The 17,805-nt window shown below is 44.7% G+C and overlaps 1 protein-coding gene across 1 annotated transcript in view; it reads left to right on the forward strand.

Moving 5' to 3' along the window:
- The first annotated feature begins 3,160 nt into the window (after positions 1 to 3,160).
- Positions 3,161 to 17,805, forward strand: part of LOC122942405 (glutathione S-transferase P 1-like) — a 38,387-nt gene continuing 23,742 nt past the window's right edge. Inside the window, exon 1 of the mRNA XM_044300014.1 lies at positions 3,161 to 3,265. Coding sequence (XP_044155949.1) covers position 3,265 — 1 coding nt within the window. The 5' untranslated portion in view covers positions 3,161 to 3,264. The remainder of the gene's footprint in view (positions 3,266 to 17,805) is intronic.

Below are 17,805 nucleotides of genomic sequence, written 5' to 3' on the forward strand. Positions count from 1 at the left end.
GTCACCCACAACAAAATATCATCCATAACCCCAATTGTATCAAAAAAAAGATTATACTGATTTGTGACCATACCCAAAAACAGGACATTGAGATAACCCATAATTCCCAACATATCTTCTTTGGTGTTCTCTATCATCAATCTCAGTGAATTGAAGATAGGACAGTTAGCAGTAAAATAGGGCGGATAGAGACCAGTAAGGTAGGGTAATAACCAGTAAGTTAGGACAGTGACCAGTAATATATGGAAGTGAACTGTAAGATAAGGCAGTGATCTGTAAATTAGGGTGGGAAGTGACCAGTACGATAAAGGGGGCAGTGAATAGATGAACCAAAGGCACTGGAACCTTATTGGCTGCTATGAACAAGCTCCACTCGTCTTATGCAGTGGTTTAGATGAACCTCTTCATACACATAAATCATCCCATACAGTTCCCTGGTACAGTAATGATCCCCCTCCTGAACTTACCATGATCTAAAGAGGGGTCGCAGACGTCACTACAGACACACGGATGCTTCTCTCGTGCAGACAGAGGGGGTGATGCAGCAACGCTGGGAGACATCTTCCTCCTCCTGCAACCGGCAACCAGGAATGACAGTTTGTAACAGCAGTTATCATTCATGTTTCTGAGGGGAAGTGCTGATTGGCTGATCAGATTCTAATCCACCAATCAGCAGCTCTCTGTTCTCTACAGCCTGGGACTGGAGGAGCACACAACAGCCCGAGCCCTGAGTGCAGCACAACTGATCTGTGCGACTGTGAGGTGGACTGCATTTTCTTGATTAAAGGACCAATTATTACCCCCATAGCAAAGTGTTGGTAGGGTTGATGCAAATTACATTTCCCATTGGTGTCCATACTTTTTCTCTTTTTCCCCTGAAAGACTTCAACTTTTTTGTTTATAGCAGGGTACATATGTTTAAAGAAAAACATTTTTTTTATTCCACTATGCCGTAAATACGCATTATTATTAATCCCACTAGATGGATTTTATCCCGTTCCTATTATTTTTCACCTTCCTGACAGAGCCTAGTTTAAAAAATCTGTAATTTTGGGATGCCTTAATTAACCAAGGCATTAAGAGACTGTTTTTAAAAATTTTAATTTTTTTTTATTTCTCTGCTTTTGTATTTAACTTTTTTTGCGATATGTTTAATTTAATTCTGTATTTAACTGCCTCCGGACCGCCTAACGCAGGATCGCGGTCCGGGAGTCACGCATCTACGCGTCATATCGAGAGACGCAAGACTTCCTGTGAACGCGCGCACAGGAACTGCAGGTAAGCGAGTGGATCTACAGCCTGCCAGCGGTAATCGTTTGCTGGCAGGCTGTAGATGCGATTTTTTTAACCCCTAAGGCTACTTTCACACTAGCGTTCGGCTGTCCGCTCGTGAGCTCCGTTTGAAGGGGCTCACGAGCGGACCCGAACGCTTCCGTCCAGCCCTGATGCAGTCTGAATGGATGCGGATCCGCTCAGACTGCATCAGTCTGGTGGCGTTCAGCCTCCGCTCCGCTCGCCTCCGCACGGACAGGCGGACAGCTGAACGCTGCTTGCAGCGTTCGGGTGTCCGCCTGGCCGTGCGGAGGCGTGCGGATCCGTCCAGACTTACAATGTAAGTCAATGGGGACGGATCCGTTTGAAGATGCCACAATATGGCTCAATCTTCAGGCGGATCCGTCCCCCATTGACTTTACATTGAAAGTCTGGACGGATCCGTCCGAGGCTATTTTCACACTTAGCTTTTATATGCCAATATAATGCAGACGGATCCGTTCTGAACGGAGCCTCCGTCTGCATTATTATGATCGGATCCATTCAGAACGGATCCGATCGAACGCTAGTGTGAAAGTAGCCTAACAGGTATATTAGACGCTGTTTTGATAACAGCGTCTAATATACCTGCTACCTGGTCCTCTGGTTGTCCCTTTTGCTTGTATCGACCACCAGAGGACACAGGCAGCTCAGTAATAAGTAGCACCAAGCACCACACTACACTACACCCCCCCTGTCACTTATTAACCCCTGATCACCCCCCTGTCATCACCCCCCCCCCCCCCCCCGTGCCATAACTACTGAGGGGGCACATAATTTGGCATAACTACTGAGGGAGCACATATCTGGCCATAACTACTGTGAGGGGGCACATCTGGGCATAACTGCTCTGAGGGGCATATCTAGGCATAACTGCTCTGAGGGTGCACATCTGGGCATAACTGCTGTGAAGGGCATATCTAGGCATAACTGCTGTGAGGGGGCACATTTGGGCATAACTGCTGCGAGAGGCACAGTGTGGGCCCTACTACTGTGTGGTGACACAAAGGGGGAAAAATTACTATGTGGGGGCACTATGGGGAATGGGTGTGTATAGTTATGCTTTGGGCAGAGTTAGAGGCGTGGCCTGGTATGAAACAAGTTGCAGCGGAGCGCTACACGCGATGCACACGTTGTCCCTCTTTACAATTTTCTAACGTTGGGAGGTATGCACACATTACATCCGGAAGGAAAACTCGCTCATGTACAAAAATCCCTAATACGTCTATGCTGACAAAAAAATAAAAAAGGTAAGACTGTTGGAAAAAACTAAAACTTCTCTGTCAAAGATGGCTTGGTCCTCAAAAGGGTTAAATGGGGTATTCCAGTTGTTAGACATTATCCATTCATCTCTATGGGAATTCCGGAGACAGTGGAGCGCTGTACCGCTATCTCCGGAACTACTATAGAAGTGAATGGAGCGGCCACCAGCATGTGTGACCGGCCACTTTGTTAATTTCAGGGGGGGCTGCAGGAGATACGGGGTCGCCAGCAGTAGGACCCCCACCGATCTGATAATATATGCCCCAGGCTGTGGGATAACTTCTAGCAACCAGAATACCCCTTTAATGGCCCATAGATATGTAGTGTGTTCACATGAGCCGTATTTAAAGAGTTTTTCTCACAATCTTTAGAATAGTTTACACAGCAGAAAAAAAACGCAGTGATTTTATATTTAAAAAACTGTAAGCAAGACGTTGTTGCATGATTGATGGCGGCTGCTGGGGGTTACGGACCACTACCCCGCCCTGGCTTGCTCTTACTAGGTGGGCAGAACAGCCTGGTTGCCCTCCTCAGTGACAGGAGCCGCCGTGACTGACAGGAGCCGCCGCGCAGGCGCAGTCTCCCTCCGCCCTCAGCTCCTCCCCCTCCGCCGCCTATAAAGCCTCCGCTCACCTGGCTGCAGTTCCCCGGCTGTGACTCCTGTACCTGTGGATTTCACCGCAAGACAACAGTAAGACGCCTCAGCGCTTGCATTGCTCTTATCGCGGAGTCTGGGTGTTTACGGCTTATCCGAGGGAAGTGTAATCTGTACTGGAAGATGTCTGCTGCAGACTCACTTTATGGACTAGAAACTAAGAAGTGCTGTAGTTTTCTGCGTCCCGTTTCAATGGGTGACTTTGCATTGCTGTACAGGATGGGCTGTGTACACAGTGGTCACCGGCATCAGCTCCTGGAGTTTGTTTTACCACTGCAGGAGTTCCCCTTTAAGTGGGTGTGACGCCTATAGCAGCCGCTTGTGCTGTGATCCCAGCCCTCCATTACAGATGTAACCTAGAGGGGGCGCTGTGCTCCAGGCATGTGTCATGGTGGGGCAGTCCAGAGGGTGCTGTGCCTACAGACCTGTCAGTGCTCCTGTGCCCTGCCATTCACAATGGGAACCATAGGAGCAGAATCTATCCACCATATGGCTGTGTAGTATGAGCCCCTGCGCTCACTCAGCTCTGCTAGGCCAATGGCTGGGCTATAGGACGGCTTTATTTGCAGTTTTATGTGGTGCTTCCTTAGGTTACATGCACATGACCGTTTTGTGGTCTGCAAAACCACGGATGGCTTCTGTGTGTACGTTCTGCAATTTGTGTAATGGCACGGACAGCCATTAATATAACTGCCTGCAAAATGGATAATAGGACAGGTTAAAGGGAGTCGCCACAGTTTGCCCTTATAGACCACTGACATAGCACTGTAGCATAACTTTAGATCAGTCAAATGGTACCTTTTGTCTGGATGTTCACCAGGGGCAAAAACTGTGTTTTATTCATATGTAAATGAGGGCTCGCAAGTGCCCAGGCCGCTCTTCCGCCTTCTCACATAACCCCTCCCCAGCCTGTTGCTTGGCCCACCCTGTAAGCCTCTTACGTCATTGTACTGGCCGATATCCCGCCGGCACATGCGCACTGCATGGAATGATGCTGCTGCCCACAATGGTCATCAGTGCGCATGTGCTGGTGGGATATCGGCCAGTACACTGGATGATGCAAGAGGCTTACAGGGCGGGACAAGCAACAGGCTGGGGAGGGGTTATGTGAGAAGAGCGGCCTGGGCACTTGCAGCCCAAATGCCTCCCCTGGGCACTTGCGAGCCCTAATTTACATATGAATAAAACTCTTGCCCCTGGTGAACATCCAGACAAAGGTACCATTTGACTGATCTATAGTTATGCTACAGTGCTATGTAAGTGGTCTATAAGTGTAAATTGTGGTGACAGACTCCCTTTTAAATATACACTTTATTTTTATTTTATTTTTTGCGGACCACGTTACGGAGCAGCGGATGCGGACAGCACAAGCAGTGCTGTCAGCGTCTTTTGCTGCCCTATTGAAGTGAATTGTTCTGCATCGAAGCCGCAAGAACTGCTGCTCGGATCTGGACAAAAATGGTCGTGTGCATGAGGCCTTAGGAATGCTTTGAGGAGCACGCAGCTCTGTGCCCTCCTATGGACAGTAGTTGGCACTGGAAAGTTGGACGACAGTCTCTGGGCAGCAGACATGTTTCGGTCCACTTTTTTGGGACAATTGGATGCAGAACTATCTATTTCAATGGGGACGGCGCACTGTCCACAACACTATGGCCATTCCATGGCCTGCAAAAAAAATAGAACGTCCAATTGATAGTTTTGCGGAAAAGAATAGGCATATGGTGGGACGTAGGGGAGAAGGCAGGATGCCTCTGGATACGGCTGTGTGCATGGGGCCTAATACTGTGATGTAACAGGGTCTTCTGGTCTCCTGCTGTGTGGTGCTGGGATGTACGCTCCTAACATCAGCAGGCATGACCTAACAACCATATAATGGCTCGCCTGTTACTTCAGGGCACTTTGCTGCTGTACCTGATCGTCTGGCCAATCATTGTCCTTGGTGGTCTCTAGCTGAGGACAGTGACTGGATCCATGCAAATCCTGGTACTCTGTGACATGCAGTGGGAGTACCAGAGAAGTGGCATTAATATGATTTTTTTTTTTTTTTTTTTATTGTTTTTAACCTCTTCAGGACACTTGACTTACCGGTACGTCATGTAAGGTTCCGATCACTGCCGCCCACCGGGCGGTGAGCGGAACCCGGTGCCTGCTCAAATCATTGAGCAGGCACCTAGGCTAAATGCGTCAGGGGGTCTTTTGAACCCCCTCCTTCCCCGTGTCTGCGATCGCAGGAAACCGCAGGTCAATTCAGACCTGCGGTTTGCTGCGCTTTCTGCAGTTTCTGATCCCCCGCGGATCAGAAACTTTAAAATGCTGAAAATATTTATTTTTCACCCCCCCCCCCCCCCCCCGCACACCTGAATGATTATTATGAGGCGGGATCGCGATCGCACATTGCTGACACTCTGGTATAAATGGCTGACGTCTGTAATGCGATGGCAGCCGTTTAACCCTTTCCGTACCGCGGTCCGTACGGAGGAGGGGACCGTACGGACCGCGGTAAGGAAAGCGTCAACAGTCAGGGAGCTCCCTCCCTCTCCCATGGGGGCAGCTGCTGTGCCTTTGCAGCCCCCAGACAGAATGGGGTGACAGAGGGAGGGAGCTCCCCTCCTTCCCCGTCTGCTCAGTTGTCAGACGGGGAAGGTTCCCATGGCAACAGGACGTCTTCTCAGGCATCCTGCTGTCCATGGTGCTGAACAGATCTGTGCTAAAGGCATAGATCTGTTCAGACAAAGTGTAAGTAAAATACAGTACACTATAGTGTACTGTATTATACAGACATCAGACCCACTGGATCTTCAAGAACCAAGTGGGTCTGGGTCAAAAAAAGTAGAAAAAAGTAAAAATCAAACACATTTATCACTGATTAAAAATGAAAAAAAAAAAATACTTTACCCGAACGGTGAACGCCATAAAAAAACAAACATGATGAAATTGAAATTTTGCCCTCCTTACTTCCCCAAAAAAGTAATAAAAGTGATCAAAAAAGTCGTATGTAGACCAGAATAGTACCAATCAAACCGTCACCTCATCCCACAAAAAGAGACCCTACCTAAGATAATTGCCCAAAAACTGAAAAAACTATGGCTCTCAGAATATGGAGACACTAAAACTTGATTTGTTTTTGTTTCAAAAATGAAATAATTGTGTAAAACATAAATAAAAAATAGACATATTAGGTATCGCCGCGTTCCTAATAACCTGCTCTATAAAAATATCACATGACCTAACCCCTCAGGTGAATACCATAGAAAAAAAACTGTAAAAAGCTATTTTGTCACCTTACATCACAAAGTGTAATAGCAAGCGATCAAAGTCATACGCAACCCAAAATAGTGCCAATCAAACAGTCATCTCATCCTGCAAAAATCATACCCTACCCAAGATATACGCCCAAAAACTGAAAAAACTATGGCTCTCAGACTATGGAGACACTAAAACATGATTTTTGTTTCAAAAATGAAATCATTGTGTAAAACTTGCATTAAAAAAAATGGTGTCGCGTCCGTGACAACCTGCTCTATAAAAATATTACATGATCTAACCTGTCAGATGAATGTTGAAAATAACATAAAATAAAAACAGTGCCAAAACAGCTATTTCTTGTTACCTTGCCTCGCAAAGTGTAATATAGATGTTGTAGAAAAATTAAAAGTTGTAATCAGCTTGCATCAAAGTTTGGCCTCATGTACACAGCCGAGAGCGGACCGCGGAAACCCGGCCGGGATTCCTCTGACAGTATGAGCGCACGGCGTCATTGGTTGCTATAACGCCGTGCGCTTCCTGCTGCCGCCGCAATACAGTAATACACTGGTATGATCTATACCAGTGTAATACTGTAATGCGGCGGCAGCAGGGAGCGCACGGGATCATAGCAACCAATGGCGCCGTGCTCTCATACTGTCAGAGGAATCCCGGCCGGGTTTCCGCGGTCCGCTCTCAGCCGCGGAACACGGCCGTGTACATGAGGCCTTTGTGTAAGGAAAAAGGTAAATCCCTATTCCCGCAGCCAGAGACAGACCCAGGTGCTACCATCTTGATTGAATTCTTGCTGAGCACTCCTCTCCGCCCTGCTCAGTCTGGGTCTTTTATTTACTAACAAAGGTGTAAAAGGGGCTGGCCCAAGACAAGGATACAGGAAGTGATGACATGTCACAGGACAGGGAGAGGCAATCAATGTGGCTGGAATGCACACCCATCCCTGTATAAGGAAGGATGACCACTGGTCCCGATTCAGCCAAAGTACCCTCTACTAGAGTGTTCTCTGGCTAAATCCGACACAGGGAGACAGCTGACAATATATAAACACACACACACACATCCTAAAGTAAAATGTCCGCATAATATAATTTCTACAACAGTCCCTCCTCTTTGAGATCCGCCAAGGGACATTGGGGAGCACATGACCATCTTCTTCTTTGGAAAAAAAAGTCTTGTCTATGGAAAGCCCTGAATCCATAAAACAAAACAGATGATGGAAAACTAAGTCAATTTTGACATGTAGCTTTTCTTTGGGAGGTGACTTAGGAGGTGGCGTTTCACGTTGGTCGCTGGCTGGTTTGGGATCCTCTGCATCTGGTCCATGGTTTGGTCTTCAGCGTGTCTTGTCTGTTCTGGCTTCGGTATCCCAGTCGATTAGACATCAGGGACATCTCACTCCGGTGTATAGAAGGAATGGAAACAAACATAAGTACATGTCCTATTTCCTTTTCCCGGATCCAATGGAAAACCAGTGAGCCCCAAGATCTCCCAAAGCTTTAAAAGGGATTCTGACCCTCACTAGTCATAGCTCTGCCTCTGCCCTGCTCCTGTCAGTATGGGCCTGACCCTTGTCAATGGTGTCTGCTAGCCAGGCATAACCATATAACTTCCTCACAACTGGAGGATCCCACATCTAAGGGTCGCCTAGCTGCCCGGACACCCATACAGGATTAACAAGCGAGGAGCTGGAGCCAGAGCAAATATTAATATTATCCTCTAGGAATGTATCGTCTATCAACAAATGCCTCCTTGTAACAAATAAACAAGTGATACTCTGCATTCTTTGACTTAGTTGAGCAGCTTCTTGCAGTGACCGGTGTGGATTCAGTTGTCTTGTCCCTCGAACTTCAGAGAGGTTGGCGTCATCAGCAGCACCTGGAATGGCCCAAGATATCTCGGCTCTAGTTCTGTCCTCGGATGTTTCTTTAGCACGACTCAATCACCTGGTTGACTAGAATGAACACTTGTTATTGAGTCTGGGTCCGGGAGAAACTCCCGAACCCCGTGGTGGACATCGGGTGATAACCCGCGGGGCTGCCTGGGGCATACCTGATGGAATAAAAGGGTTACAGCAGAACATTCAAGCCATGGATCGGCCGTGGTTTTTACTTTCTTTGCAAAAATCTGACCCAAGTACCAGCAAAGAAAAGGCACTCGTGATGGTTCTTAACGTAATTCCCTACTGGGTTAGAAATTGACATTTGAGAGGTTAGAAAGTTTGAAGATCATTGTTTCTGCACCATTCCCCCCCCCCCCTCTTCTCATCGTCCTTAAAACCAGGACGAAGAGAAGCTGGATTAAACATGGTGCATCGTCTCAAGGTTAGATGGAGAGATGAGAGAGAGAGCTTCTCTTGGACTCTGCAGTCTTAGCGGGACGGGAGTACATGACAGTGTTAGTTCGCACTGTCTGGTACTTTTGAATGCCCTGTTGCTGGAGATCGATGGATTCGTGCAGCCACAGTTCTGCTTTCTGGAGGGAACCATGGCTTTGGAGTCGAGTGGGGAATTTCCGGACCAACTTTTTCCCAATCCAGACCTCAAAGGTCCCTCCTTTGGGGATGGTCCACTCTGAACCTACAGTCCCTTGGTGCCAATCTTTGAGGGGCTTAACAACTCCTCCTCCATAGATGGATTTCATGTACTGCTTGGCTGTCCTATAGTCAGAAGTGGTACCCTTCTGATCCCTAAACCCATGCTCGAGCATACATTGTCCTGCATCCTATGCCAGGAATTGTCCTGCGACCTATGCCAAGGACTGCTGCTACTCCCCTTCGTTTGCCTCTGAGTTGCCCTAGGGTTTCTGGCACTGACACACGGACCCTGTTCACCCTAGTTAGACCTCAGGAAATGGCGTAATCAGTGTGAGAAAAAGGGCTCTCACCGACACACTGCTGCCCTCTGAGTCTCCTAATGAAGGATAGCAGCCTCTGTTTTGGCTCTGAATAGTGACCTGACCACAGGATAGGGCTTCCAATTGACCTGGAGTGGAAAAAGGGTGCACAGAGAACACACAGTACTTTCTGTGGGGACCAGGGGTGCACAGGAAACACACAGTACTCCTGTGGGGAATGGGGTTACTCACAGCTATTGGTATGCACGGGTCATATATTTCACCTTGTCTCCTTAAGAAAAAAAAGCTCATCAACTCGCTTTCCTTTGCCGATATGATTCTATATAGGCAAGCTGAACAGCACACAAAGCCCTTTTTGTAGTGACTGATCAAAAAACTGTCACTCAGCAGCATCCCTTGAATTCAGACAGTAGTTCCCATACAATATCATGAGACCCCCAGTACTCCTAACCAAATCTACAGAGAAGAGATATGGAAAGAAAAAAAGCGCCAAAATATGAAAGGAAAAAATGAATGATAGACTAAAAATGGGTTAGTAAATAAGGAAAACTGAAAGAAACTTCAATAAAAATGGATTAGAAGACCTGTAAACAGGAGAGAAAAACAAACAACGTAGCATACTTCAGTTACAGACAGTCTTGTTACATACATTGAGATTCAGTAAACTCCTACAAAAAACGAAATCCTTAGGAACACATACAATTGTATAGGACTGAATTAACAAATCAATGTCTTGGAGGGTTCCCCGAAACCGTACAGGAGAATTTCTACCCACCCAGTCATTTAAATGTTAATTTGCCCAGCCCCAAACAGCTTCACATTCATTTTACCAGAGAAGCAGGATTTAACATCACAAGGTCCCAAAACCGGTTTCTTTTCTCTGAGCTTCACATTTTAACCTTTCATATTGTGATTTTAAAATCCACTGGGTTATCTGCCCTTGCAAAGAAGCATGTCTGGGACCATTACCCCACCTTGCTGAATAAACCACTTCACTTCTAGGTGTGGTTCTGGGGTACTTAACAAACCTGTGTCTGTGCAATTAGCAACATCACAATATTGTGCAATGTGACCGTATTCCCTGCATGCAAAACAAAGGATAGCTCGCCTCTCTGCGCAATACCGTGCACATGGTGATTTGACTTGGCGCACAACATTAACCATCCTAGCATGACTAGATCCCACACTATCTGTATGGAGTCAATTTACCACAGACTCATCTGAGGAATCTTCTGGCCTTGTATTATGTCCAACTCCAGGGTCAGACACATTGTCCATCTCCATCCCTGATTCAGATCCACCATGTGACCCACAGTCATCAGACTTCTCCATGCTTACAGCCCATACATTGCCTCTAATCCCAGACACATTACTCTCCAACGGTTGTTTTGTCAGGCTTTCAGATAAACTTTCATTTTCCTTGCGCAGCTCAGTATTACACCTCACAGTACATTCATACTCAGCGCTAGCTTCAGCTGCCTGCTGGACAAGAGTTCTCAATTTAAGAATTTCCACTTTTAAATCTTCCACTTCTCCTCCTTCCAAACTCTGCTTCAGCCTACAAGACTCCTGATATTTATCCGCTATATCCACCCAGCAGCAAAAATCAGAGCTTGCTATACAATTCTGGGCCTGCAGCCATGGATCAGTAGATCCCTGCATAGCCTGAAGAATGGCCGCCGTGTCCTTCAACTTTGCTACTTCTTTAGAAATACTTTCCATTGTACCAGAAAACAAACACCACAATGGTTGCTACAAAAAACAAAACACTAGTACCAATTCCTAGGAGTTGTCCCAATACTTTTGGCACAGAACCTTTCTACACTGTAGTACCCGTATTAATTATGCCAAACAAGTCTACAATTCAGTGTAACAGCCACAGATATACAGACATTAAGCAGAATCGTCAACTATAGGACGATGTCGCCACTAAACTGCCACTAATGCTCACACAATGATTCCTGTATCAGACTGGGCACTGCGCTATACCAAGTACCAAACACTAAACCGATATCCAGCACAAGTTGTCAAAACAAAACCAAACTGTACATAGTTATCTTGTCTTTTTGTAACCTATTCGACAAAACTAACATTTCAGGCAAAAATCAAATCGCTTTCCCTAGCAAACTAACTAAGATGGCCGACGAGCACATGCTCATCACACAAAGGAAATCAAGATGGTGTCTACAATATCCAGCAATAAAAAGTTTCTATATTTCCTGTTCCCTACCCCCAAAACCAGAGCAAAACCTCCACTCTGTGGGTGATTTTACAGGCTAACAATATAAAAACACTCTAAATGCTGTCTCTAATGTACAAACACTAAAACCAATTGCGGCCTCTATAAAATTGCCTCTTACAAAATCACAGTAACATAAGTTAAGAAGTTACAAAAAAAACACAATACCCTGTACTACTCAGCACACAATCTCATCATACAATCTCTGTACAATCAACTCGGATCCACCAAAAACTACACAACATAAAAACTCTTACCTTATCTGAGGAGGTGGTGATGGTGAGTACAATAAAGGAATTCAAGGGGGGCCTGGATGTATTTCTGGAGTGTAATAATATTACAGGCTATAGCTACTAGAGAGGTCGTTGATTGGAGCTTTATTCCCCTAAAGTGAGGAAAATTGGCTTCTACCTCAGTTTTTTTTTTTTGCCTTCCTCTGGATCAACTTGCAGGATGACAGGCCGAACTGGATGGACAAATGTCTTTTTTCAGCCTTATATACTATGTTACTATGTTATCCTTACACCCCTTGACGCAGCAGACAACAACCACATACACCAAAAGGTTCTTTAACCTCTTCAGGACACATGACGTACCGGTACGTCATGATGCCCTGGTACTTAAGGACACATGACGTACCGGTACGTCATGTGGTGTTCCGATCACTGCCGCCCGGCACCTCGGCTAAATGCAGGCACCTCGGCTAAATGCGCGGGGGCGTCCCGTGACCCCCCCCCCCCATGTCGGCGATTGCAACAAACCGCAGGTCAATTCAGACCTGCGGTTTGATGCACTTTTTGCCGTTTCTGATCCCCGCGGTCCCTGACTTCCCAAAAAAGGTAATAAAAGTGATCAAAAAAGTCGCATGTACACCAAAATTGTAACAAACCGTCATCTCATCCCGCAAAAAATTAGACCCTACTTAAGATAATCGCCCAAAAACTGAAAAAACTATGGCTCTTAGACTATGGAAACACTAAAACATAATTTTTGTTTCAAAAATGAAATCATTGTGTAAAACTTACATAAATTAAAAAAAGTATACATATTAGGTATTGCCGCGTCCGTATGGACCGGCTCTATAAAAATATCACATGACCTAACCCCTCAGGTGACCACCGTAAAAAAAAAAAAAATGGTGTAAAAAAAGCAATTTTTTGTCATCTTACATCACAAAAAGTGCAATAGCAAGCAATCAAAAAATCATATGCACCCCAAAATAGTGCCAATCAAACCGTCATCTCATCCCGCAAAAAATGAGACCCTACTCAAGATAATCGCCCAAAAACTGAAACAACTATGGCTCTTAGACTATGTAGACACTAAAACTTTTTTTGTTTTAAAAATGAAATCATTGTGTAAAACTTACATACATAATATGTATACAATTTTTATTTATTTATCGCCGCATCCGTGACAACCTGCTCTATAAAACTACCACATGATCTACCCTGTCAGATGAATGTTGTAAATAACAAAAAAAAACTGTGCCAAAAAGGTATTTCTTGTTACCTTGCCGCACAAAAAGTGTAATATAGAGCAACCAAAAATCATATGTACCCTAAACTAGTACCAACAAAACTGCCACCCTATCCCGTAGTTTCTAAAACGGGGTCACTTTTTTAGAGTTTCTACTCTAGGGGTGCATCAGGGGGGCTTCAAATGGGACATGGTGTCAAAAAACCAGTCCAGCAAAATCTGCCTTCCAAAAACCGTATGGCATTCCTTTCCTTCTGCGCCCTGCCGTGTGCCCGTACAGTGGTTTACGACCACATATGGGGTGTTTCTGTAAACTACAGAATTAGGGCCATGAATAATGAGTTTTGTTTGGCTGTTAACTCTTTCTTTGTAACTGGAAAATCTGCCAAAAAGTGAAATTTGGAAATTGTATCTCTATTTTCCATTAAATCTTGTGCAACACCTAAAGGGTTAAAAATGTATGTAAAATCAGTTTTGAATACCTTGAGGGGTGTAGTTTCTTAGACGGGGTCACTTTTTTATGGAGTTTCTACTCTAGGGGTGCATCAGGGGGGCTTCAAATGGGACATGGTGTCAAAAAAACCAGTCCAGCAAAATCTGGCTTCCAAAAACCAAACGGCGCACCTTTCACTCTACGCCCCGCTGTGTGGCCGTACAGTAGTTTACGGCCACATATGGGGTGTTTCTGTAAACGGCAGAGTCAGGGCAATAAAGATAGTCTTGTTTGGCTGTTAACCCTTGCTTTGTTAGTGGAAAAAATGGGTTAAAATGGAAAATAAGGCAAAAAAATGAAATTTTCAAATTTCATCCCCATTTGCCAATAACTCTTGTGCAACACCTAAAGGGTTAACGACGTATGTAAAATCAGTTTTGAATACCTTGAGGGGTGTAGTTTCTTAGATGGGGTCATTTTTGGGAGGTTTCTATTATCTAAGCCTCACAATATGACTTCAAACCTGAACTGGTCCATAAAAAGTGGGATTTTGAAGATTTCTGAAAATTTTCAAAATTTGCTTCTAAACTTCTAAGCCTTGTAACATCCCCAAAAAATAAAATATCATTCCCAAAATGCTACAAACATGAAGTAGACATATGGGGAATGTAAAATCATCACAATTTTTGGGGGTATTACTATGTATTACAGAAGTAGAGAAACTGAAACTTTGAAATTTGCTAATTTTAGAAATTTTTTGGTAAATTAGGTATTTTGTGCAAAAAAAATAATTTTTTTGACTTCATTTTACCAGTGTCATGAATTACAATATGTGACGAAAAAACAATCTCAGAACGGCCTGGATAAGTCAAAGCGTTTTAAAGGTATCAGCACTTAAAGTGACACTGGTCAGATTTGCAAAAAATGGCCTGGTCCTAAGGTGTAAAAAGGCTGTGTCCCTAAGGGGTTAAATTATTATTATATTTTTTTTTTTTTTTTTTCTCAGATATCAGCAGATTGGAGTACACAGATTTCAGGTCACAAAGTGGGGGTAGAAATTATCTCCTGAGCTCGCCAAACTGTTGTATAAAAATTAATAGTTGTAATCATCTCGCATCAAAGTTTGTGTAAGGAAAAAGGTAAATCCCTATTCCCTCAGCCGCAGTCAGACAGACCCAGGTGCTACTATCTTGATTGAATTCTTGCTGAGCACTCCTCTCAGCCCTGCTCAGTCTGTCTTTTATTTACTAACAAAGGTGTAAAAGGGGCTGGATACAGGAAGTGATGACATGTCAAAGGACAGGAAGGGGCAATCAATGTGGCTGGCCAGACAATACACACACCCCATCCCTGTATAAGGAAGGATGACCACTGGTCCCGATTCAGCCAAAGTACCCTCTGCTAGAGTGTTCTCTGGCTAAATCCGACACAGGGAGACAGATGACAATCTAAAAAACATACACATACACATCCTAAAGTAAAATGTCTGCATAATAAAATTTACACAACATGGAGCAACCAAAAATCATATGTACCCTAAACTAGTACCAACAATACTGCCACCCTATCCTGTAGTTTCTAAAATGGGGTCACTTTTTTGGAGTTTCTACTCCAGGGGTGCATCGGGGGGCTTCAAATGGGACATTGTGTCAAAAAAAAAAAAACGGTTCAGCAAAATCTGCCTTCTAAAACCATATGGCATTCCTTTCTTTCTCACCCTGCCGTGTGCCCGTTCAGCAGTTTACGACCACATATGGGGTGTTTCTGTAAACTACAGAATCAGAGCCATAAATATTGAGTCTTGTTTGGCTGTTAACCCTTGCTTTGTAACTGGAATTTTTTTTAATTAAAATGGAAATCTGCCAAAAAAGTGAAATTTTGAAATTGTATCCATTTTCCATTAATTCTTGTGGAACACCTAAAGGGTTAACAGTTTGTAAAATCAGTTTTGAATACCTTGAGGGGTGTAGTTTCTTAGATGGGTTCACCTTTTTATGGAGTTTCTACTCTAGGGGTGCATCAGGGGGGCTTCAAATCGGTCACGGTGTCAAAAAAACCAGTCCAGGAAAATCTGCCTTCCAAAAAACGGTATCCCATTCCTTTCCTTCTGCGCCCTGCCGTGTGCCCATACAGTAGTTTACGTCCACATATGGGCTGTTTCTGCAAACTACAGAATCGGGGGGGGGGGGGGGGGGAATAAATATAGCATTTTGTTTGGCTGTTAACCCTTGATTTGTTACTGGAAAAATTGATTAAAATGGAAAATTTGCCCAAAAATTTAAATTCTCAAATTTCATCTCCATCTCCATTTGCTATTAACTCTTGTGGAACACCTAAAGGATTAACTACATTTGTAAAATCAGTTTTGAATACATTTTTGGGTGGTTTCTATTATGTAAGTCTCACAAAGTGACTTCAGCCCTGAACTGGTCCCTAAAGTGGGTTTTCGAAAATTTCAGAAATTTCAAGATTTGCTTCTAAGCCTTGTAACCTCCCCAAAAAAGAAAATATCATTCCCAAAATGATCCAAACATGAAGTAGACATATGGGGAATGTAAAGAACAACTATTTTTTTAGGTATTACTATGTATCATAGAAGTAGAGAAATTGAAACTTGGAAATTTGGAAGTTATTTTTTTTTTTTATGGTTTCCAGTTGTCCTCCAGTACTTTCCTGTCCTTGCTCCTGTACAGTGCATCTGACAAGGAAGCTACATGTCAGCAGCCACTAGATGGCGCTCGCTTTTGTTCAAGGTCTATGCAGAGGGGGTAACAGAGCTTCTGGCAAATCACCACACGCTGTTCTCCGTGGATGTGTTCCTCACAATGGCTGCTCCCTGCAGTATCAGCTCTTTGGCAGTGAAGTGGCTAACTTTAAATAGCAGCCAGACTTGCTTATGAAAGTCATGTTTTATTATGGGAAAACGTTAAACCCAGTGAAAGCTGCAATTTCAGAACTGCCAAGGCTGCAAAAAACACTAGGAAACTGCCTTACCGCCGATACATCTTAATGACCGCTGTAAAAAGGCATAAGTGCTGCATGGGTCTCCTGGACAGTGGAGAGCGGGAGTCCCGCCCGAATGGTGGAAGCATTGATCCCATCAGTTTAACCCTTAAGATGCCACAGTCAACAGCAACCACAGCGTGTAAGTGGTTTCAGAGGAAGGACTCCCTCAGTCAGCCACCGGCACTGCCACGTACGAGAGTGAGGGCTGCCGATGTCTGCAAGTAGCTGGGCCTACAAGGAAGACCACCAGTTCTGCGCTGTGTAAGCCCTAATAGGTCCTGCCAGAGGCACAGCCTAATAGCTTGCCTGTCGGTATCCTTCTGGCGGCATAATGCACTGTAACACATCACTACAAAAACCAGTCATTGGCTGCAGTGGAGCAGATGATCATGCCCGTGCCGGAGAGGGAGTATACAAGCCGTGGACCGGAAGATGGGCACGCAGGACTGGAGCGGCGGGAAGTAAAGTAGGAATCTTTCCATAGTGGAGGGTGAATGGCGGGTCCTGTGGAAAGATATTTATTCCCAGACAACCACTGACTATAGCGGCTCCGCTTTTTCCATGTTTCTTTTATTCCCATTTAGACTTGCACGATTCTCATCATTTCCAGGACATGCGTATAGCGCTTTTCTACCATTGTCTGAGGACAAGTTCATAGGTTTCTTACAATTAAGGCCTCATGCACACTACTGTTTTCCAGGTCTGCATCTGAGCCGCAGTTTTTGTGGCTCGGGTGCGGACCCGTTTACTTCAATGGCGCCGCAAAAGATGCGGTCAGCACTCGGTGTTCTATCTGTATCTCCGTTCTGAGGCCCTACAAAAAAAAATATAGCATGTTCTATTGTCTGTTTTGCGAACAATAGGCATTTCTACAATGGGCTGACCGGTCCAGTCTGCAAATTGCGAAAGGCACACGGGCGGCTTCTGTTCTTTGTGGATCTGTGGTTGCAGACCACAAAAAACGGCACGGTTGTGTGCATGAGGCCTAAGTGTGATTGTTTTCCAGTTAATAATTGCATAGTGCATTACATATTACATGAATTTAGGAAATGTCAGGTTTGGCCTCCGACTCCACAGCTCTGCTCTGTACACGTTGGCGCCCCCCAAAAGGAGCAGAACTCCTACACAACTGTTTTTGTCCACATCTGATCGGCATTTTTTTGCGGACCCATTCACTTCAATGGGGCCACAGAAGATGCGGACAGCACACCGTGTGGCATCCTAAAAAAAAAAAATGTTCTATCCTTGTCCATAAAACAGACAAATTACAGGTCCTTCTCAAAAAATTAGCATATTGTGATAAAG

This window comes from Bufo gargarizans, chromosome 6 (assembly GCF_014858855.1).
Source record: "Bufo gargarizans isolate SCDJY-AF-19 chromosome 6, ASM1485885v1, whole genome shotgun sequence".
Lineage (NCBI taxonomy): Eukaryota > Metazoa > Chordata > Amphibia > Anura > Bufonidae > Bufo > Bufo gargarizans.